Genomic DNA, 25,688 nt, shown 5'->3' on the forward strand with positions numbered 1-25,688 from the left:
CATTTAATCATACGCTTAGAGAAAAAATAACTTTTGGAAACATCATATTTTTTTTTCTACAGGAAATTACGCTATTGAAAATTTTAAATTTGATACATCGCTGCAGGTTTGATGATTTTTAAACTGTAGTCGAAATAAAGTTAAAACTATGAAATGTTCTGTCAATTTCTTAATTTTGACGGTCCTATTATTTTTTTTTTCCTTATTATTGAATTTTTCACCATTTCTGCGCTGAAAGTTTGAATTCCTGCTGTGATTATAAGAGAGAAGACGGTCGTTCTTTTCGTTCGCAAGAATTTGAATGATAAAAATTGGCGCATGCGCCATTTTTTCGCATACAGAAGCAAAAATTTTAATTTTCAGGTGGAGATCCGGTGAAAAATCGTATACACACCGAAGAAAGTACGACATTCGCGTGTTTGTCACCGGTCAATTACACACGCGGACAGAAATGTCCAACTTTCCTGCATTGATATGTAATATACTATTTATCTAAAAATATAAAAACACAAATTTTCGATTTTTTTTACGTCCTTGTTCCCGGGACCAAAAGCGCGCCTAGAAATTTTTTTTGAATCCTTCTATTCGTCAACCCTAAGTACCAAAATAAACTTTTGAATTTTTTTTAAATTTCGAATTTTTTTTACCGGGAAAATTCTATTTCAGTTTGAAACTGAATAAAACAATTTTCGTTTTGGATTTTTTTTTCATAGCCCTCATGATTTTTAGGGTGAGCTACTGAGCGTATTAGAAAAATTCAAAATTTATATTTTTTTATTTTTATATCCCAAGTCGAAAAAAAAAATTTTCCAACGGAATCTTATGCTGATACGCCCTAATGTCACCTGTAACGCGATATTTATTCATACAAAAATTTGAATATTTAATCAAAAATACGCTCATCTATTTTTAAAAAATATTCCAAAATTTCATCTGTCAAAAAAAAATAATTCTTCCAATCATTCCAAAAATAAAAATCCAATTTTTATTTCTTTACAACTTAATAAAATATCATCTTTGCAAAACGTGTACCAAATTATCTTCCGTTTTCGACGATTCCTGCCCAAAATAAATTTTAAAAAACCAGTGACGTAATTTCGATCTATGACGCGATCGTAGAAACTTAAAAAAAATTTTTGTTTTTTTTTACTAAAAGTCTAGACAGAAAAATAAACAACGGAAATTTATTGTACTCTCTCTTTCCTTCCGTCCATCTGCACTCACGTCATCTCCCTCCTACAGGTATGTAAACTTTATTATTTTTTTCTATTCTTCGCGATCTCCCCACACCAAAACCTTGCCCGCACACCATTACAGGTAAGAATAAAAAATAATTCCCGGGGTTTTAGTTTGTATGAGAGAGACAGAGACTCAAACCGCAACCGGTTATATGTGAATGTATACGTTACAGGTAAAATGTGGACGTAGACAGGTAAAAGGGGGGACTATGAAGTACTTGTTTGATTGTTAGTAGTCTCGAGTCTTGCGTCGGGCGTAACGGACGCCGGTTAGATTTATCTTAGTAACTAGTTTATTAATTTATAAAAAAAAAAAAAAAAAACTATTAACTTAAGTGTCACTTTCAAAAACTAACAAGTGTTTTATTTTGCATTTTTAAAAAATTATGATTTAAATAATTTTTTATCTCTGTGGTGTTTACGATTAAAAACATGAATTTGAAATATACTGCTGGCTAAATAAATAAATAAAAAAAGGAATACCAGTTGCCATGAATGGTTTGCAAAAAAGTAACTTTGACGACGACGAAGATGTCGAAATTTAAAAAAAATATTTTTAAAATTATTTAATATTTTTTTTTTTTCATTTACAAGGAAATTTTAAGCCCCAGTGTTAAATTGTGATGTGATTTATTTAGGGTTTATTTATTATTTAAACGTTTTTGTGTTAGTCAATTTTTTTTTTTAATTTAAATACATTTTTTTAAAATTGTTATTTTAAACTCGCCGCCATTTTGGTATCTACCCGCTAGTTATTCTTAAGATCATTAAAGTCTCTGACTTAAAAATTATTTGAATAAATATTTTAACAATTTTTTAAATAATGGATAAATTAAATTTTAAAATGGGTAAGAATTTTTTTTTTTATTAATTACAACTTTTTTTTTTACAATTGTATGTACGTCTATATATATATACTGTAAAAACTTTTGAGTCCGAGTTGTGGTGTGAATGATTTAATGTAGAAATTACTGGACGCATGGTGTTAAATTTTGGATCGTGTGAATTGTAACGTTTACACCACCGATGGTGTAAATATTTAAGTTCTTTGTTTAAAACTCGGGATTACTTTGACACTAATTACTAAATTTTTATTGTAAAATAATCTACATCAATAATGTATATAGTAATGATATACTAGTGCTGCAATCTATATATTATTTGATAATTTTTAACTACAGACCATTTTTACACCAAAAATTTTTTAGCTTGCTAACACCAAATAGTGTCAGAGGAAACACCCGTATCGTGTTAAAAATACACCGCTTGATATTTCACACCAGGCACACCGTGTAAAGTCATTCGGGACCATTTTCACACTGAAATGTTTTTAGTGTAATAACACCAAATGGTGTAAAAAACACGCATTCTGTGTTAAAAATCAACTGCTTGATGTTTCACACCAGGCACACCGTGTAAAGTCATTCGGGACCATTTTCACACTGAAATGTTTTTAGTGTAATAACACCAAATGGTGTAAAAAACACACACTCTGTGTTGAAAATCCACTGCTTGATGTTTCACACCAAGAAAATTTCATACCAAGCACACCTTGTAAAGTCATCCGGGATCATTTTCACACCAAAATTTTTTTAGTGTAATGACACCAAACGGTGTCAAAGAAAACACTAATAACACGTTAAAAATTTACTGCTTCATAATTCACTCCAAGTAAATTTCACACTATGCACACCATGTAAAATTCTTCAGGACCATTTTCACACCAAACATTTTTTAATGCAGTAACACCAAACGGTGTCAAAGAAAACATTCATACCACGTTAAAGATTTACCACTTAATATTTCACACCAAGTAAATTTCACACCATGCACACCGTGTAAAGTCAACTAGGACCAGTTTCACACCCAACATTTTTTAATGCAATAACACCAAATGGTGTCAAAGAAAACACCCATACCATGTTACAAATACACCGCTTAATATTTTACACCATTAATTCGCACTGTGCACACCGTGTAAAGTTCTTTAGGACCAATTTTACACCAAAAATTTTTTACAGTGTATATATTTATATATATATTTACAAAAGAATAAATAAACATTACCATAAAATAAAATGGGCGTAGTCCATGGTCATATCTAATGCAAATATATGTGGGTGAATTCGTGACTTCTGCATATAAATTTTCAAAACAATGTAACACCATAATATATATACATATACATATATGTTAATTTAGTCCAGTAGTTCGATTATTTATTTATTATGTAATAAAAAAATAAATAAGCCCAAGGCTTATCCCATTTTGTCGAGTTGAAAAAAAAAAAAAAATATCTACACCTCGTCTGATTTGCCTTGGAACGTCTTCTTGCCTTCTTAAGACTTGTATCACTCTCTCTTTAATTCTCAATAACGCACTCGGTTACATTACACGTAATACCGTGATACATAGCCAAATATGTTCATACCAAGGCTCTGGTTTATATAAATTTATTTTATAAACTTGTCATTACCAAAATTTTGAAGTTTTTTTTTTTGTTCAGTAGAAGAAAAAAAATATTTTTAATTATTTAGTTTTTTTTTTAATTGACGTTTTTTAAGACGATATGGATCCAAGTAATGAACGGTAATTTTTTTTGTACGATAGTTTTTTTATCGCATGACCGCGTTGAAATTACCTGTGAGTTGTAGCCATGGTAATGATATATATGAGTTTTAAAAAAATATTACGGTACGTTATATAATAATTATCGTGGTCCGAAGCGTGTAGATGCTACTGAGGTTTTGATGAGTTGAGTTTTTTTTTTTTTTTTTTTTTTTTAAGAAATTTTACGGTCTCGATTTAGTTGGGAAAACTTTTTTTAAAATTGTTAGTTTTGATGAGTTTTGATATTTAAATATCATCATGCTGTGGGATTAGTTAGATTATTTAATTATTATTCATTTCTACACTTAGTCATATATATGTATAATTTTATATTATATATATATTTAAGAATACTGTGGTAAAAAGTGAACGCAAAAGTTTGCTCTCGCGTGTGTGTATTAACTTTCTCCTGACTTGTCTTATAGTTTGTTATTATATATATAATATATATATACATATATTTATGTAGATTAAAATTTAAAAAAGTAATTTTGAAAATTGGAGAAATGAAAAATAATTTAAAGAATAAATTTCAGTAAAAATAAAATAAAATTTTTAGAAAAGACCGAGGGGTGGAATCGAACTGACTCGCGCGGGAACAAGATTTTTTTGAAAAATTTAATTGAGTAACAGTTTCATTTTATTATCATTACTGGACAATTTTAAATAAATAAATTTATATAAATATATGAGTTCAAAATAGGAAAATTGGACGGTATATATATATATATATATATATATATGTGTGTGTGTGTGGGTGTAATTTTTTAATCAAAAATTTATTGTGTAAATTAGCATAGAAAATTGTTGATAATTTAAATGTTTAATAAATATATAAATTTTTCGGTTTTATATTTTTATTTTTATTAAGATAATTTATTATTATTAATTATTAATAGTATCGATTTAATTATTAACTATTACTTTCTCTTATATTTCAGCGAACCAGTGGAGTTACATATTTTTTTACATATTTGTAAGTATTCTCAACTTTCAATATACATAAGAAGGGTGGGGCAACACGGGCCCAAAAATTTTTAGCGAAATAAAATTACTCGAACCAACCCATGTAAAAAAAATTTGTTCTAAAAAGATTCCAAACAAGTTCCGCATGCGGAACTTCTAAACATGAGACAGATTAGAACTTCGAATAGAACTTTTTGGGAAAGTTAGTAATTTGATGGTAAAAAAAAATTTTTATGAGCAAATTTAGAGTCAAAAAGAACATTTTTGGAACTTTATATAGACATTCCAAAAAAGTTTCAGTTAAAAAATCACGGCTTTTGAATTTTTTATAGACCAAAAAAAAGCGTCCATAAAAAATTCCAAAAAAGTTCCTCGAACGTCCTTTCTTGACTCAAAATTTGCTCATAAAAACTTTTTTTTTACCATCAAAATTACTAACCTTCCAAAAAAGTTCCATCCGAAGTTCTAATCTGTCTCATTTTTAGAAGTTCCGCATGCGGAACTTTTTTGGAATCTTTTTGGAACGAATTTTTTTTACACGGGAAAATACGCCCCTAATTTTTTTAACTACAGCAATATGAACACTCGATCACTTCGGCCATCAAATTTTTTCATAAAAGAGCCTCAAAAATTATTTAAAATAATTTACTATAAAAAAAAAATTTTTTCCGTATCCATTTCGCCCTAATTTTTTTTTCTGCCATTTTACTTTCTTCCCGATCATTTTTTCCCTAAATAACAGCAACTAAAAGTAGTATTTAAGTTTAATGACATTTTTTTTTTTTAATTAAAATTAAAAAAAATTAAATTTTAATTAAATAATTTATTTTTCAAATGATTCATACATTTTATGGTATGGAAATAACGTCAGGTATACAAAAGATATTTAATTCTAGTCACGTATTTTTTTCTTTCACAAACACACATACATATATATGTCCATATATATATATATATATATATATATATATACTAATACATACGACGATGAATAAAGAATAAGAATGTTACATTACACAATTGAGTTGACATAATAGTTATTTAAAAAGATCCAAACGCCTTTATAGACTGAATGCCCAAAAATTCCTGAGGTCTATTCAGCGGCAACAGATTACGATTGATTTATATATACATATACATATACATTTATATAGGGGAGGGTGGGGCAGAGCGGCCCCCCTAAGCCAATTATTATTTTTTGTGGCTTTCAACCATAAGATCACTTTACTTTTGTCCTATTTCGAACAAATTTATGGACATTTTGCCAAAATTCTGAAAAAAAAAATTTTTTTTTTTGTGGAGCAGAGCGGCCCCCCTCCAAAAAGTGATAAAAAAAATTTTTTTTTTCGTTTTTTTTTTTTTTTAATTGTTTTCATCATTAAGAATGTATTTCTTTCTCTTGACAACTATTTTTGGTTTTATATTACTCGAAAAAAATTTTTTAAAGTGTAATAAATCGTTCACTCTCGATTACCTTAATTACTAATTGTTATTTAATAAAAAAAAAATCAATTCTATAGTTTTACTTTATTTCAAAAATTTATCAACTAAAAAAAAAAATTTAATTTTTACAAATTTTTAGTGACCAAATTTGCCTCTTACATAGAGAAACGGCCGAAAAATATGAAAAAATAATTTTTTCGGAAGTTTCGGCTGGTCCATTTTGCCCCAGGTGTTATGCGTAGGGCTAGAAATGTGGAATTATACTAATTTTTTTTTAATTTGACAATAAAAATATGAAAAAATCACTTTTTCAAAATTTTGGGCTTGTCTATCTTGCCCCAGATGTCATGCGTAGGGGTAAAAATGCGCAAACATATCGGATTTATAGTAATTAGTCAAAAAAAAAAAAATTTTTTTTTTGATCAAAATTTCAGGGGGGCTGCTCTGCCCCACCCTCCCCTATATAAAGTTATTTTAAAAAGATAGACTACCGTTTCCTTGACAATCATTTGTCTAGTTGAAGAAAATAATAGAGTAACCCAATAGACTCGGTGCAGCTTAACGATCTTAGGTAATCCACCACAGACTTGTAATTTAAAAATTGTGTAATATAAACAATTTTATTATTTATTTAAATAGTACACTATCTCGTATAACAATTCAACGCGCAATTGTGTCGCGGCGTGAATCCGTTTTTCGTAGTATACATTTATGGTTTTTATTATTGTATAGTTATAATGTGATAAATTATAGTAATTAGATAGAGGCTTGTTTACTCGTTCATTAGACATTATGACCGTGATAATAAACAATTTTACTTGGTTTTATTCTGGTCGTTTATATTTAAAGATACTCAGTTTATTTGAATAATTATTAAATTAGATAATTTAAAAATTATAGAGAAGAAAATTAACTTAAGTAGACTTTAATTCGAGTAATTTATATCAAGTTAACATTAGTGAGAAGGTATTGACATTTGTTTTTAAGATTATGAATTGATTTTTTTATTGTAATGATGTTACATAAATAATAAACGTACACGGAAAAAAATAAACTTTAAAAATTAGTATTTTAAATTGTTACTCGGAACCCGGATGTTAATATGGGGATTTTTAATATTACAAATAATAAATTTTATAATACGTGTCGTCACTTTTCTAAATATCAGTTACGATTTTTAAAGTTCAAATAGTAATTTTTCTTGCACAGACAATAAATTTTCATACTTAAGTATGAAAATAACATATATGGTCAAAATATATGATAAATATCAGAAAACATATGTGGCTAATTTAACAATATTTTTTTATATATTTTTTTTTATATTAAAAAATATAATATTCATCATATACGAGTCCGTATATATTTAGCATATATAAAATATATATGTCAATCATATACAAAAATATATTTTTATCATATATGAAAATATATATCCTTGTCATATACGAAAACTATATTTTTATCATACATAAAAATATATATATTTATATCATATACGAAAAATATATATATATCTATATCATCTACGAAAAATATATTCTGATCATATATGAAAGCATATATTTATATTGTGTATGGAAAAAAAAATTTCTTATTCGTATGACCATCTCCAATTAAATTAGACCTAAATTTTAATATACTCTTTAAATTGCAGTTAAAATTTTCAAAATTAGTTAATTTGATGCGAATATATATACCCATATACATATAAATACACCGAATAAAATATATGCTTAAATATAACAAAGAAAATATATGGTGCCATATATAATATAAATTATATGCTACCATATATTTCATTTGATATAAAAATTTTATATTTTTTGAATATAAAAAGAAATATATCAATACATTTAATAAGGTTGGATGTAGCCATGGTTTATATCTAAGTATCTATAATTGGCCATATATGATCATATTAGTCAGCATATATGATCGTATATGAACACAAACGATTACATCTGATATCAAATATGGTCAGATATTTTCACTTTTAGTACCTGTTCAGATATAAATCAACATATGTGATTATATCTGTTCTCATATGTGATTGTATATGATCATGTATGATCGTATCTGATACATACGATTACACCAGATAATTAACATGATCAGATTTTGTCCTTTTCATACCTGATCAGAGATAAGTAGCCATTTATGATGATATCTGATTCAGATGTGATTGTATATGAACATGTATGTCGCACCTGACTTATATGATCATATCTGATATCAAATATGGTCAGATATTTTCCCTTTTCGTACCTGTTCAGATATAAATCGCCATATGCGGTCATATATGATTGTATAGAACATGTATGATCTTACTTGACATATGATCACATCTGATATTAAATATGACCAGATATTACCATTTTTCGTATCTGATCATATATTAGTTGCCATATGTAATCATATCTGATCATTTTTCATTAATTGTCAGATTTTAGATTTCTGTTGACCGAAGCTCGACGCGGGAAAGTTTAAATTTTAAAAGAGATTTTGAAATCTAATAAAAAGTTACTTCAGGTTGATCCCGTTGATTTTTTCCTGTTCAGTAAAAGTCACTTTTGGTTAAATTTAGCAACATGCAGGTCATATTTATCATAGATTTAATCTACGATATACGTTTTTTAATATTTAAATTAAAATAAAATTTCTTCAGCTCGGTTATATCCATAAATTAGCATCAGAGCGTTTACATTTGCCGCGCGCGGTCTCGATTATTTTTTAAATAAAAATAACTTTCAACAAGAATATTATAGTTTACTTATATATAATAACAATAATGCATCTAGTTTGATAAAAACGTTACCATAAAAGAGTAAATGTAACATACAACGTACAATATGACGCTGAGTATCTAGACCACACCCACAATTGCATTGTATTTTATTTAGCTTTGGGAGAATGAATTATCAGGCCCGGATCTTTCAGGTGCTCAGACTCGTTTCTTCAGACGCGTTTGTGTTGCTCTGATACTGTACACTTTTACACTCATATATACACATATATATGTTTATATTACAAGTGACATGACACTAACACGCAGCAAAAAGTTGTTTTCTATAAAAAGTATATGACGCCATGACTTTCATATTAAGAATATAAACATATTTATATATATCCCCGTCGCGTTAATTTGTCACCAAATAAATTGTTTATTTTTTTTGCTCACAATAATTAAATAAAATTACTGCGCTCACTTTCATTCGCTTATTTGATCATCTCGACAATAAATGAACTTTTTTACTTTCTCTCAATTGTTAAAATAATTTTATTCAAAATTCGCACGTTAAATTATTATCTTTATTCTCAATAGATTTTTCCACAGAATTAAGATAAATAGTTTTCATACTTTTCCAATATTTAGTTACATACAAAAAATTTCTGTACACGGAAAAAAAATAATTGTTGCAGCTACAGGAATGGACCTGTGGCAGCTACAGGACTGGCCCTGTAGCTGCAACAGGAAAGTCCTTTAGTATTCAAAAGATCAGTCCTGTTGCAGCCATAGGTCCATCCCTGTTGCAGCTACAGGAATAATACCGTCGCAGCTACAAGACTAGTTCTGTGGCAGCTACAGGAAAGTCCTGTAGTATTCACAAGATCAGTCTTGTTGCAGCTACAGGAATAATACTGTCGCAGCTACAGGAAAGTCCTGTGGTATTCACAAGGTCAGTCTTGTTGTAGCTACAGGAATAATACTGTCGCAGCTACAAGACTAGTTCTGTGGCAGCTACTGGAAAGTCCTGTAGTATTCACAAGATCAGTCTTGTTGCAGCTACAGGAATAATACTGTCGCAGCCCATATGAAAAAAATATATATCCGGATATATCCGGGCAAATCTGGAATATGATGCATATATGCAACATATATATAAATATATGTCTCATATATGCAGATTTGCCCGGATGTATATTTTTTTCGTATAGGAGCTACAAGACTAGTCCTGTGGCTGCACCAGAATTGATCTTGTGAATACTACAGGACTTTCACGCTGCAGCCACCGGTTATTCCCGTTGCAGCTATAAACTCATGCTACAGGAACGTTCCTGTTGCAGCAACTTTTCTTTTTTTTTCGTGTACAAGTCATATTTTTCCACATAACAGAGTTTTAAATATTGCGTGAAATAAACAAACCGTGAAAATATTTTTTTTTATAAGTGTATCATATATTTATCGTTAATTATAATTAGCTTTCGAATGTCCTTATTAAGAAAAGTCATTTTTTGACATCACTCTTTTAAATATATAAATGAAAGGAAAAAAAAAATAATAAGATATATATGAAAAAAAAAAAAACAGCTGCGTTTATAAAAGGACATAGGAAAGAGATAGTTTTTAAGTGTGGGTTTAAAACCACAACTAGTGGATGTCCTTGAATCTCACCTACACACGAGCATGTATGTATGATGTATATATTTATATATAAGTACATTTGTGATGAATGTAGCATACATGAATTTAGATTCAGGTATTCTGCACAATGTGACGTGAGTAGTCATCATCAGAATTGTAAAACATGTTTGTGGATTCCATCATCTAACTGAACAACTAATCACGTATTTGTAAATGTTAAATAATAATATGCTAAAATAAAATTAAGCAATCGAATTTAGAATTTTTTGATAGACTTTCACTTGATTGCGCTGTAAAAATTTGCGGGGTAAATGTGGATCCTGCCAAAAAATATGTGTCGGATTGTATGGGAATCCATCGGAATTCATGTAGGAAACTGTAAGGGTCCATGAGGATTGGGGATCTTCATATAAAAGTACGGATTTATATAGGAATTCATGTAGCGAAGTATATAGGGAATTCATATGGAAAACTATAGATACCAGGATCCCTTTATAGAAAATCCATATGGAAAATTATAGATACCCAGATTCCCATGTAGGAAATCCATACGGGAATCTACAGATACCTGGATCCCTACATAGGAAATTCATATGGAAAACTATAGATACCGGGATCCCTGTATAAGAAATCCACATGAGAAACTATGAATACTTGGATTCCTCTATGGGAAATCCATATGGGGAAACTATGGATACTGGGATCTCCATATGGGAAATCCACATGGGAAACTATGGATACCGGGATCCCTACATAGGAAATCTATGTAGGGAAACTATGGATACCTGGATTCCTACATAGGAAATCCATATGGGGAAACTATGGATACCGGGATCTCCATATGGGAAACTATGGATACCGGGATCCCTACATAGGAAACTCATATGGAAAACTATAGATACTGGGATCCCTGTATGAGAAATCCACATGGGAAACTATGGATACTTGGATTCCTATATAGGAAATCCATATGGGGAAACTATGGATACCGGGATCTCCATATGGGAAATCCACATGGGAAACTATGGATACTTGGATTCCTATATAGGAAATCCATATGGGGAAACTACGGATACCTGGATTTCTACATAGGAAATCCATATAGGGAAACTATGGATACCTGGATTCCTACATAGGAAATCCATATGGGGAAACTATGGATACCGGGATCTCCATATGGGAAATCCACATGGGAAACTATGGATACTTGGATTCCTATATAGGAAATCCATATAAGAAACTAAGGATACTTGGATTTCCATATAGGTCTTATAATGACTTCTTAAAGGTGTAATTTTTAAAAACTCTTAGGTAAGAGTTCTTGAAGACTCCATAAATAAGACGTCAGTTTTGTGACGTCTAAATGTATTCTTTTTTTTAACTTCTTTATGAAGTCAAAATTAGAAGCTCCCTAAGACGTCATGGTAAATTCATACTGGAGTCTTATTAGCAAAGTCATAAAAAAGAACTCCTTTCAAAGACGTCTTACTGACTTCGCTAGATGGCTCATTCGATATCTTGAGAACTTCTTAAAGACTTCTTTAAGATGTTGAATGATACGTCCAAACCATAAATAGGAACTCATTCAGAACTCATCAAGACGTCATTTTACTATCTGAGTTTCTATGCAGTTTTTGATCCATTTTACTAGATTCTACGGAAACTTTTGAATAGGGTTCAAAGTAAATCCCCTCGGTGTGGAATTACTTCAAGAGGGAGTTAATTTTAACAAACAACCTCCAGATCGCAGTCAAATAAAATCCCCATTATTCAGCTGTAAAAAAACTCCCTATTAATTCCGTATGCGGATTCGATTTGAACCCAAGTTATTTAAATAAAATGTCAAATTTCGATAAAAAATATTCTGACACAAACTTTAACGTTATTCAAATAATTAACAAGCCACTGATTGAAATAATTATTTATTTACAGATTTCAACAATAATGTACGGTGAGAAAAACGTGTTAGGAGCTCAAATACCATCAGGATACTCGAGTTTATCAACATGTAAGTAATTAAAGTAATAGTGCCGCACTTGTAAGTTGAGATTAATGGCTATGAGAAGTTAATATAAAGATGATTAATTACCGACACTTATTATTACTGGTTTAAATCTTTTAATGAATTTGTCTTGATGACCTTCTGTCAGACATTGCTGAGCTGCGAAGGTGAGCGTAGTCGTGCGACCTAGATTCTTCCGCGAAACTAGAGAAGATAGAGATAGAAAGTTATGTGGATATTGTATTATATGAAGAAAATGTTGTGTTTATAGGCACATATATATATATTTATTTATATACATATGTCTATGCAGTAAGAGGAGAGAGTGAGAAGGGTAAAAGTAAGATGATCTTGTTGGTATCATCGCACTATCGTCTAAATACTGCGAAAGTACTCGGTAACCGTAACGGACGTTAGTTTTCTTAAACCTGATGGATACTGGGTAGAAAAAAATATATATATAAATAAAACTAAAACAAAGAAACGACTGAGATGGAGACATAGTATAAAGAAGTACTTTTATGTTGGTTTTGTTCTGCGGCACGGCTTTTGTTTACTCATTTCTTGTACTCTTAAGTATTAAAGGAAAATACGAGAGACTCTTGAGTATGCCAAGGAGGATTTCACTTTATACTCTCTAACTCTAATACAATGACTTGACCAAACATTTTTGATAAGCGGATTTAATGTCTATATGCAAATTTAACTAACAGCTTACTGGGATTTGTTTTATCCTTCAAAATGTGGCGTAATTTATTTTTTTATACGCAGTGCTATTATTTATTTCCCAATGCATTTGTTGTTTTACATTCGCTTTTCTGTATCTGAGTTTGTTCGGATCCGTTGTTTTCATTTTGTCAAGAACGAATTGAAAAAAAAGGGAAAAACAAAAGTGTGATATAAAAATATATGGTCTTTTTGAAAAATGGAATTTTTAGTTGATCCATAAAACATAACCTTGAATTTAAAACAAGTAAAAGGGTGAAAATAAAAGGAATCTTTGTGCAAAACAAAGGCATTAATGCGAAAGGGAGTGGAGAGCAGTCAAGTGTAGCAGAGTCTCAAGGACTTTTTAAAATTGAAATAATCACAGTTCTGTAATAAAATTATCGTTATTACAAACTTTTACAACAAATATATATACATTTAACTCTTACTTCAATTAATGTAATAACGGTAATTACATTTTTCGAAATTTCGCGCTATTTTTTTTGACGCTTCGACACTCAGTCTCAATCGACTGTCACATGTCCCCCCGAAAGGCGTCGGTTACACTGTAGTGTACTTTAGGGTCGTCGCTGAAAATTAAATTTTCTCAGACGCCAGATAAAAAGCTTCTTTTTAGTGAAAAAATACGCGAGAGTTTGAAATAAAAAAAAAACGGGCCGCAGGACTATCCATTTTTCGATGCAATCGCGGTTTTTTTTAAATATCTCATGAAATATGCAGATTAACGGAAAAATCCATAAGTACAATTTTGTAGAAAATTAAATTTCCTACAAAAAAGGTCATGTTCATTTTTCTTATAAAATGTGTATTTATCAAGATATTTTCAAAATATTTTTTTAGATTTTGGCAATTGAGAATTAGAAGGATGAGATCTACAAAAGTATTTTTAAAATATCTTCATAAATATACATTTTATAAAAAAAATGAATATGACCTTTTTTGTAGAAAATTGAATTTCCTAAAAAATTGTACCTATGGTTTTTTTCTTTAATCTGCATATTTCATAAGATATTTAAAAAAAACCGCGATCGTATCGAAAAATGGATCGTCCTGCGGCGCGTGTTTTTTTTATTTAAAAAAAAAACCAAACTCCCTATGTATTTTTTTACTAAAAAAAGCTTCTAATGAGATACCTGAGACAATTTAATTTTCAACGACCACCCTAGTACTCGTATCCTCGAAAAACTAATCGCGATATTTCGATAATTTTAAATCATTGCTTATACTTCCGTTAAAATTGGCCATGATTAATTTTTCATACTGGAAATGTATACCGCGGAAAACATATATAATTTTTCACAATATTATCAAAGAACAGTTAGAGTTGAAGCATTGGAAGATGATTGGCCAATTGTTATAGGCATATTATATTGCAGACTACACGAACTACAGCCGAGGGATATCAGGAATAACGGAATTACAAAGAACGGTTTAGTTGGAATAGAGCCCAGTCGTAAGGGACATCTGAGGATAGACATAAACCGGGGGATAAAATCCGCAATGAAAATTACAGGGAAATAGTCTTATTGGTCACGTTCATGTATGTCCGGAGGATGGGTCTGTTTATGGGAACTATCAGTTATTTAAGTTGTTTTATTATTCAGCTAGCGTCCTCACGTACCATTGACTTTATACTCTCACAGTTGTATACGCTCGGGCATATAACACCGGATTATTCAATCTCTAGCACGTGTTGACTATTTTCATTCACTTAAAATCATCTTTTTTTACTTTTTATATTTCTTTGAAGCCAAAGTTCCTTTGTTTGAATTACCAGCGAAAAGACGTTTGGTTAAAATATTTTAGGCTATACAATGATAGACATTTCGCAAGAGTTCATTGAACTCGGACCGATGGCGTTAGCGTCACGTTCCCGTATCTTTGCTGAACCGGACGCCATTCCAGTATACTTGTTTTACACATAACACGAGAACCAACAGCAAGAATGTATCCTATGATGACGAACAAACTAGTCACGTTGACTGGTTAGATTAAAAATATATCTATATATTTATAACCAGCATTTATTTTAAATGCAGAGGCTACCAGGAAGACGGTAGTTATGATAAACCCACAGGAACGCAATGTCTTGGCTAGATACCCTTGCGGTATTTCGCGTAGCGCTAATTGGCTGAAGGTTATGATACAACGGTGACTTTAAACAACCAGCCAGCCGTTGATGGCTTAAATATATTTAAACCGTTATCATATTTTTTTTGCTGAAAAGCATTTCTTCTTGATAGCTCAGATAAAATATTATAATTGCACGCCTCGGAAGCGAAGCGGAGAGGTTGTGCTTTATAACCGACCTGTCAAGGTCACACGATTTCCACTCATTAAAGTGCATATATTTTTTTTCTATTACTCTTACACATTATGAAAAGCACATCAATATAAAGCTGAAACACTAATAAATAATCCTGATACTTTTTTTAATTTGTCTAATATGTATTAATATAAAAAAAAGTTCATTAAAAAAAATTTATCGTGGACGTCCATTAGTCTGTGGTTCAAAAAAACGGCGTGGTACGGATATCTTGAGAACGACTTGACGAAACTACTTAATTTTTTTTTCAAAATTTTCAGAAATAAGCAAAGAAGGTTCCTTTCGAAAATCACTACTGTAGGCCTTCTCGTTTTTTTAAAAATAAATCATTACGGTTAAAACCGGCAATCTTACATGTAAACAAACACACACTGCCGCCATTTTTCATTAGGAATGTTCTCCTTATTTATTTTTTTTTTTTACTTTTATTACCGTATATTTACCATGGAAATTTCTATGGGAAAAGAGCGGAATATTCAATTTTATTCGAAATTTAACTTTTAAAAAAAAACATAACATGAGCTTTCGAGGCGTGCACTTTTGGATTTTCCAAATTTTTTTTTTTTATAAATACTTTAATGCACATATATATTCTTACTTTCGAAGTCAAGTTCACTACTTTCACATCATTGTTCCATCATCGCTCAATGACAATCTTTTATGATTCTTTGTTCTTACGTATGATGGCTAAAAAAAAATAATAATATGTCTTCCCAATTTACAAGCGTGAGAATGTTTATTCTGGATGTGTGAAGTTTAATTATTTTACTATTAAATTGCTGAGTAATTATTGAAGATAACCTTGTGATTTATTTTTTTATCATTGTTTTGTTAATTGCTATTATTAATTATTTTTATAGCGACTGCGGCAGTAGCAAGTACTGTCCGGATCGAGTGTGCCAGCGAATCAATAATCGTCCATATATCAACTGAGGGTAATACCGATTTTCACGGGCTCGTTTATCCACGAGGATTGTCGAAAAATAGCTCCTGCCTGCACGAATACAAGAGCCAGCCAGCACCGATTACATATCGATTGCCTCTTAGATCCTGCAACACCATGCCCACTGAACTGGTAAGCAAAACCCCATCAGAAATCCACGGGGAATGCATTTTAGTCTTCTACTTTGATTCCCATATGGCGTTTTTGGATGGATTTTCATATGGTTTCCCATCAGACTTTATACGATCCTAAGTCCATACAGGAATCGAGTATGGATTCCTATAGGGATTTATACAATGACTCTCTATAGGAATCCAAAGCATGCAAGATACATACAGGCACTTAGTTTATATTCCTATGTAGACATAAATGAATCACCATGGATATAAAATTTTGATATAGAAATGCAGATACCCAGTCCTCTATGGATTTCTAACATGGGAATCCCGATATTCAATCCTACACGGAAAAAAATCGGTCTATCAGTTGACCCTGCGGGCCAGCCCTAAAACTTCCCGCTGTTTTCGAGCTCAAGAACTTCGAAAACATGATTGTGAATACATTTTCGGGCTCTTTGAGCTCGAAAATACTTTTGTATACTGTTGTTTTGAAAAAAAAACGTTTTTCACCATTTTTTCTCCAACAATAACTCTCAAACGAATTGACCGATTGAGACGGTTAAGGTGGCAATCGACGCGTTTCATCAAGTTCTAAAGCTGATCAAATTTTGAATTCGATTTATCAAGTCCTTTTTGAGATATTTCAAAAAAAATAAAAAAAATTTTTTTTTTTAATTCTTTCGACAACGGTTTCTCTTGAACGAATGAACCGATTTCGATGGTTGAGGTGGCATTCGACGCGGCTTATAAAGCTCTAGAGCCCAGTCGATTTTGGAATCAATCCATCGAGCTCATTAAAAGTTATCCAAAAAAAACATTTTTGAAAAAATCTTATTTTTGGAATACCTCTGAACGAGCCCTACCGATCAAGCTCAATTTTATTACAGCTTCAAGATATTGACAAGCCGCGTCGAATGACACCTTACAGTTCAAAATCGGTTCATCCGTTCAAAAGATACAGGTATTTACATACGTACGTACGTACATACATACATACATGCACTCGGACATCATCTTGAAATTAGTCAGAATAGCTTCCTAGGACCTCAAAACGTCGACATCTGATAAAAATTCGATTTTCGTAAATCGGACCGAAACTAATAACTTCCTGAATTTTTGAAAATTTACAATTTTCTTAGCGGGAAGTTAAAAATTAGGCGCTGCAACAGGACGCATTCCTGTGGGAGCAACAGGACAAAATCCTGTTGTAGCGCCTAATTTTATTTTCCGTGTACATGGATTTTTTTTGTTATCGTCATTACATAATTCTGAGACTATTTAAGAAACGGTTATCTTGAGGTTTCTCGCACTAACGGTTAATCCATAAATACTCACCCATGTCAGTAACAAAATATTTACAGTGGAATAGTTATTGACCGATAAGACTCCTTTCGACAAGCTAAAATACTAACGTTAAATCCGAGGTCACATTATACATATTCCGTTACATTATGTTACGATTGTTGGTTATACGTTTATCGTCCTTACATTACGTGCAAACCTCACATAGATCGTTTCCCTCTTGCCGCTCCATAACTGGACCGTTATGTGACCGTACGAAGCAACTGCATGAGGTTGCATTAGAGCTACTGTACACTACATACTGCAGCATGTTCCGACTTTTAATAAAATAATTGTTAAGTCCAAGACCAAGAAATACTAATTAACTACTTACCTGTTTGTTCTCTCTAATCACAAATGCTGAGCCGTTAATTAACTATTTTATCCAACCTACAGCTCTAATGAAACGAACGTGCACTCGCTCACTCAAGGAAATTAATTAATACCCGTAATCTTTCAGCGTAATCATTAATTACAGTTTTTGCTCAGTTTCTGGTTGATCGCTACACCGAAGCTGATCAGTAGAATATACTTAGGGTCGAAATGATGAAACAGCCGATTCGTCAATTTAAACGATCGTTCGAGTGTAAAAATCTATGGATGTATTTATAAGCATAAATAAGTTTACACTTCAAAACCGGTCCCACGTGCAGTGCAGCATAAATTGCTCAAGGTCAAAAGCCTTATCGCACGCGAAGCAGAGCCTCGGAACATCTAATAAAATCCTTGTTGTTGGCAGAAGAGAGACAAAGAAGAAACCGGTATATTTTATGCCAAGGACCTTGAGTAGTACAGTGTAATGAAAATTATAGACGTAGTTTTGCTGTACTATAATTCTATAAGATACTCATCAAGATACGTATTGTAACCTTAGAATAGCTTAAGAATTATCTATTTACTCAGAGTTACTCATCCCGCATCCTTTCGAATCTTCAAGGACCCAGAGTATGCTATTAACTATACCCGCAATCATTCAAAAATAATCAAAAGCCATTTTTGTAATCTCGCATTGGCCAAATCGAACGCCTTTTTCTTCCCACATAATTCTGACTGACGTTTAAAACAAACTAACTATCGAGTTATAGCCAAAGCTAAGTCTATGATGACAGAGGAGCTAGAAATCCGATTAGAATCAAACCAAACAGTCTTGAGTTCCAACTTCCAAGGAAACAATAAGACCTAGAAAGGTTTCTTCCATTAATTTGGTTGGAACTTAGCGTGCTGAGTCATATTTTGAGGTTATAAATTACGTTGGTGGGATTGGACTGACCGGGCATCGAACCTGGTTGAGTCTTAGAAGTGGACGGTGGGCAACTAGCAACAAGAGATCCTGGTACTTAAACCCGACGGTTTGCTGTTGAGATACGGATTCCGAGAAGGTAATAAATAAAATAAAATAAATGAAGAAAATAAAGTAAGATGATCGTTAAGAAGCTGAACGTAAAGAAAAAGTTAAGAGGCGTACGAAGAAGGCGAGTAAAAAATAAAAATGAATCCTCATGCCAATGACCCTTTCCTTCGAGCTATTCTAAGTGACCTCGCCAAGGATACCCGCAATCTACGCTCTAATATAACCACTAAATTACATACATCCAGACTAAAGACGCCTCTTCCTAGTTCATTTTTTGATGATTCATTTAACAATAGCTTATTAAATTACTCATTGCATTGTATTATTATGGATTTTTTTTTCCATGAAATCTACAGTTGGACGGGTTCTATACATTTTGATCCCCGGACAAAATATAGACGTAATAACTTATTTTAAATGGGAGACATATAAAGTTATAAATATCGTTTTTTGGGTGATTTGTAACTAAGATATGAAAATAAAATAGCGAATACACGGGGTAATTAGTCCGGGGATTATGACACCTGTTACTGTTGGGCGGCTACTAATACTCTATCAAGAAAATCCATGTAGGATTGCATGGAAACCCATAGGAATCCATACAGGAAAGTATGGGTTTACGTTAGAATCCATAGGAATTAATATAGGAGTATATGAATTTATATAAGAATCCATGTAGAAAACCATAGTCATCTGGATTCCCATGGGAAATCTACGTGGGAAACTATGGGTACCTGGATTCCCATTTTGACATGGTGCAGACTCCTATAGGAAATTCTTGTAAGAATCCACACTAGGGACATGTTCACAAATATACTCTGGAGATGAAAAACTCCTTATCCAGGTGATTAGTACCTTTGTAATGTCGAATCGTTCCTCTGGTTTGACCAGAGGATATTTCTGAACGCGGGAATATTTCTCTTCCAGAGTGGATTTCTGAACACGCCCTAGATTTCTATATGCATTTGGCATGGTGTGGATTCCCATAGATACCCATGTGAGAATCTATATCGTGATTTGTGCTGGATTCTTATAGGAAACCATATGGGGATCCATTCAACAAACGCAATGCAGGAATCCATGACAATCTGGATTCCCATATGGGAAATCTACGTAGGAAACTATGGGTACCTGGATTCCCATTTTGACATGGTGCAGATTCCCATAGGAAATTATCGTAAAAATCCACACTAGGGACATGTTCACAAATATACTCTGGAGATGAAAAACTCCTTATCCAGGTGATTAGTACCTTTGTAATGTCGAATCGTTCCTCTGGTTTGACCAGAGGATATTTCTGAACGCAGTAATATTTCTCTTCCAGAGTGGATTTCTGAACACGCCCTAGATTTCTATATGCATTTGGCATGGTGTGGATTCCCATAGATACCCATGTGAGAATCTATATCATGATCTGTGCTGGATTCTTATAGGAAACCATATGGGGATCCATTCAACAAACGCAATGCAGGAATCCATGACAATCTGGATTCCCATATGGGAAATCTACGTAGGAAACTATGGGTACCTGGATTCCCATTTTGACATGGTGCAGATTCCCATAGGAAATTATCGTAAAAATCCACACTAGGGACATGTTCACAAATATACTCTGGAGATGAAAAACTCCTTATCCAGGTGATTAGTACCTTTGTAATGTCGAATCGTTCCTCTGGTTTGACCAGAGGATATTTCTGAACGCAGTAATATTTCTCTTCCAGAGTGGATTTTTGAACACGCCCTAGATTTCTATATGCATTTGGCATGGTGTGGATTCCCATAGATACCAATGTGAGAATCTACATCGTGATCTGTGCTGGATTCTTATAGGAAACCATATGGGAATCCATTCAACAAACGCGATGTAGGAATCCATGACAATCTGGATTCCCATATGGGAAATCTACGTAGGAAACTATGGGTACCTGGATTCCCATTTTGATATGGTGCAGATTCCCATAGGAAATTATCGTAGAAATCCACAGTAGATTTTCATATAGATTTGGCATGGTGTGGATTCTCATAGGAACCCATGTGAGAATCGATGTCGATCGAGATCTATGCTAGATCCCTATAGGAAACCATATAAGAATCCATCCGAAAACGCCATATGGGAATCTAGGCTGGATTCCCATATGGATTTTTCTACAGAGTGATTACTTAATGATTTGGTTTTATGATTTCAGGACGATGGTGGAATCGAATACTTCAATACAATAGTAGTCCAACCGCATTTGAAGCTCGTCACAAATCAAGGAAGAGGTTTTCACGTAAGATGCCGTTATCAGACTCGAGACAAAGTTGTTACGAACGACCAAACACGCGTTGCAATGCTTCAATCACTGCCATTACAAGTATTAACTCTAAATAAAAATAATAATTACTAAACAAAACTTACATTCCCTTCCTGGCTAATTTGAACTTAATTTAAGGCCATGGCTCCAATGCCTGGATGCACAATGAAAATATTCAGCGGAGATCCGAACCGTCATCACGTCGCAGAAAACGTCAAAATAGGGGACCCGCTTACTTTGGTGATCAGTATCGACAAACAAGAGATGTTTGGGCTCAAAATATCCGACTGTATTGTACGAGATGGTCTAGGTTGGGGCGAACAGCGTCTCATTAATGACGAAGGGTATCTAGTTGCCTAATTAATAATTTCTGACATAACCTGTATGTAATTAACTACTGAATTTATTCGTTATTCCACCAGATGTCCCATTGATGGAGAAATAATGGGCCAGTTTACGTACAGCGATGATAAAACAGAAGCTAAAGTTAACTTTCAAGCCCACAAATTTCCTTATACTGCTAGCGTTTATTACCAATGCAATGTAAGGTTGTGCAGTAAACATGAAGGTGGATGTACAGATACGGTAACTGAATTTAAATCACTAAAGAAAAAATTATTAGCATTTTTGAATGTATGTTTTAAATAATAAATAAATTTATAGCCACCGTCGTGCAACGAAATAAGCAGAAGAAAAAGAGCTACAGGCCGTGGGTTAGATGACAAAGAGGTCGCAGCTTTGGATGGTGGCACCCCTGCAACAATTGAAGTCTACAGTGGACTTTACGTTAACGAAGCTTCAGATCTTGGCGGTAAATCTGAACTGACTGATGATGTTTTCCGAGAAAGGGTTAGTACATTATTAATACAAAGTTTCATAAAATTGCTCTCTATATCAAGGACCATTCTCGTTCCCCTTATCTCTACTTTACATCTCCTACTTAACCTCTAGTGGCCACACGGGGTATCTAGTTACCCCAGGCTCAGAAAAAATGGAATGAGAGGTTTTAAACCTTAACAAGTAACGACATCTTCCGGTAGTAGTCTTCAGATGTGACTCCATTACATTTGAAGCCTAATAACTGCTCAGATATATCACCAGTTTTTAGAGAGCCATCTATGAATTGAACGATAAAAATCATTAGAAATGTTTAAGAACTCTTAGACTAACATGAAACAATCGGTTAGGAGTCTTAAAACACCCTTATGTCTTGTACCACTAGGGTTGTCAGCGTGAGGTAATGACCCTGTTTAGAAAGTCTCATAGAATCCAATAGACTCTCATAGATTTTATAAGAATGAATGAGTTCTATGAGAAGTGCTATAGTTAAGTATAGGGCCTTATACATACAGCTATAAGAATCTATCGAATTTTTTAAACAGGGGAGTTACCCCATGTGCCCGCTAAGGGTTAAATTGTAATGGATATTTGAATTGCGCGCCAAAATTTTGTATTTCGATGGATTTCCATATAATTCTACATGAAATTTTTTAGTACGACCCTTAGTATCGCCAATCAAGGAAAAGAAAACCGCCTTTAGGGACTTTGAATATAATTACTAAGGTCTTCCCAGAAAGTAACTCGCCTTCGGGAGTTTTCGTAAATATTCGGTTTTGTAACGCTACAGTGTCGTAACGCCGTTAGATTAGACTCGTTTTCTAAAGGTGGGGGTAAAAACCGACGGCGACTTACTCTCGGGAGGACTTCAAACGTATTATTAACATATTAATGTATATTATCTTTTATTCAGACGATTGACGAAGCTGACAGCATATGTATATCGCAAAGAAGCTTCGCGATTGGGATCGCTATCGCTGGATTGATTCTGATGATCGCCGTTGTGGCAGCCATTTTGGTATTACTTGCTCGAAGAAGGCATAAAAATATTTCCACAACAGGCTCGTCAATCTACAGCGGGCCTTACACTAACACTGCTTATAGTCACAGCAGTTAAGGTTATGATTTTATTAAGTAATCAATCGTCAATATTACCGTCACTTTTTTATTGACTATTGATTGATTTATTAGTGAAATTGTAACGGTTTAATTTTTTTTTAGTTAATATCACATTTCTTGCTCAAATGTTTAATCATAAATAGTAAAATAATTTTTTTACTATAAAAAAATATTGTGGAAGAAATTTTAGTCTCTACACTAGACGAACTATCTCAAACTGAATTTCAGTAACGCTTATAATTACTTTTACTTAAGTATTTTAACGGAAAAAAAATTATCAAAATTAATAAGTATAATATTAATAATTAATGAATATATTTTTTAACGTTACTCGTACTTACGATAGTGGAATTTCATAAAATAGTTAATGTTGGTAACGACGAAAAAAAATGTTAAGCACTAAAGTCATTGAAAGGGATTTTGGGTGATGGGTATTAAATTAAAACTATAAAATAGTTATGGATAAAAATTTAAATTAACTAATAGCTTGTCTGAAATAATGAACAAATTTCGTTAGTTTGAATTTTGAAAGAGAAATTATTGAGAAACAATCGCTTAGATAAAAATAAATATTTAAATTATATTTCTTTTTGTCTCAACTGATCTTTCTCATCTTTTCTCTTTTGGGTTTCTTTTATTCATGTAAAAGAAAGGGGGGAAAAATGGAGCCTCGGAGTTAAATGGGCGCCATTGATGGAAAAAAATTTCAAGGCGGCTCATTTTGCTCCCACTGACACTGGATTTTTTTTAGGGTCTAAAAAAAATTTTTAGAGACCCATTTTTCTCCTCTTTCTCTATTAATGTGCAATATAGTATTTTTTTAAATTTACGTACTACAAGACTCAATGCAGTTAATTGTATTAAAAAAACAAACAATTGTAAGAAAAATAAATTTTTTCAAAAAATTTATTTTTCAAAATCGTGACATTGGTTCACAGTGACATTTATTTTAAAATTTCTATCTAAAAACGAAAAAAAAGTGGATTCAAAAATTCAGAAAAAAAATTCGTTATTTTTAATGACACTCTGGACCTCTATCACTTGCGACTGCGTTACTTAATAATTTTTGTAAATAATAATTAATAAAACGACTAAATAAAAATATTTAATTAAAAAAAAATGTTTTAGTAAATTTCTATTGAATTTTCATCAAAAAAAAATTTTTAGTTTTTTTTAATTAAAAAAAACCCACATCGGGAATCGAACCGTAGACGCCGATAGTAAATTAGTTAGCAGTAAGAAACTACCCTGGCGGACCCATTTTTACGGTTAAATTTCGGTAAATTATCGATTATACGGGGATTCGACAATTTATCGAAATATTACCGTAGCATAAGTACGGCCGGTAAATTTACGGTATACCTTCTCTAAAAATACGTTAATTATTCGTGCGATCAGGAATAGCCGTAAGTTGTAGTAAAAAATACCATAAAATTGGGCGACTAGGAGTAAGTGTACTTTATGGTAAATCTACTTTTAAATACGATACAACTATGAATTACCCGTAAAATAATGAAATTTACGGTCTAACACAATGTTTATGTCAGCTTTATCATTAGTTATTGAAGTAGCTATATTTTATTTTTACGGTAAAGTTACCGTAGAATTATGGCATATTAACAGTAATGTTATGGTAAGTTTACCGTAGCATTAGTTACATTACCTCAATTTTACGGTATATTTACCGTAAGTTACGGCAAGCTTACCATGGGATGAAGGTACATTACAGTAAATTATGGTAAGTTGACCGTAGTATTGCGATACATCACCGTAGGTTGTGGTAAATTTACCGTAGCATTGCGGTACATTACCGTGATTTTACGGTATATTTACAGTGCACTTCTGGTAACTTTACCGTAGCATTAAGATACACTACCTCAATTTTACGGTATATTTACCATAAGTTACGGCAAGATTACCATGGGATGAAGGTACATTACAGTAAATTATGGTAAGTGTACCGTAGTATTGCGAGACATCACCGTAAGTTGTGGTAAATTTACC

General features: G+C 32.3%; 1 protein-coding gene across 1 annotated transcript; it reads left to right on the forward strand.

The window, feature by feature from the left end:
• Window positions 1-1,464: 1,464 nt before the first annotated feature.
• Window positions 1,465-24,804, forward strand: LOC130665261 (cuticlin-4). The gene is made up of 9 exons (XM_057465586.1): window positions 1,465-2,086; window positions 4,790-4,824; window positions 12,556-12,631; window positions 16,541-16,755; window positions 21,621-21,788; window positions 21,867-22,072; window positions 22,151-22,313; window positions 22,392-22,577; window positions 23,479-24,804. Exons 1-9 carry the CDS (start codon window positions 2,062-2,064, stop codon window positions 23,680-23,682), a joined length of 1,278 nt encoding a protein of 425 aa, XP_057321569.1. The 5' UTR covers window positions 1,465-2,061; the 3' UTR covers window positions 23,683-24,804.
• The last annotated feature ends 884 nt before the right edge of the window (window positions 24,805-25,688 follow it).

The sequence above is a fragment of the Microplitis mediator genome, chromosome 3 (assembly GCF_029852145.1).
Source record: "Microplitis mediator isolate UGA2020A chromosome 3, iyMicMedi2.1, whole genome shotgun sequence".
In the NCBI taxonomy this organism is placed as follows: Eukaryota; Metazoa; Arthropoda; class Insecta; order Hymenoptera; family Braconidae; genus Microplitis; species Microplitis mediator.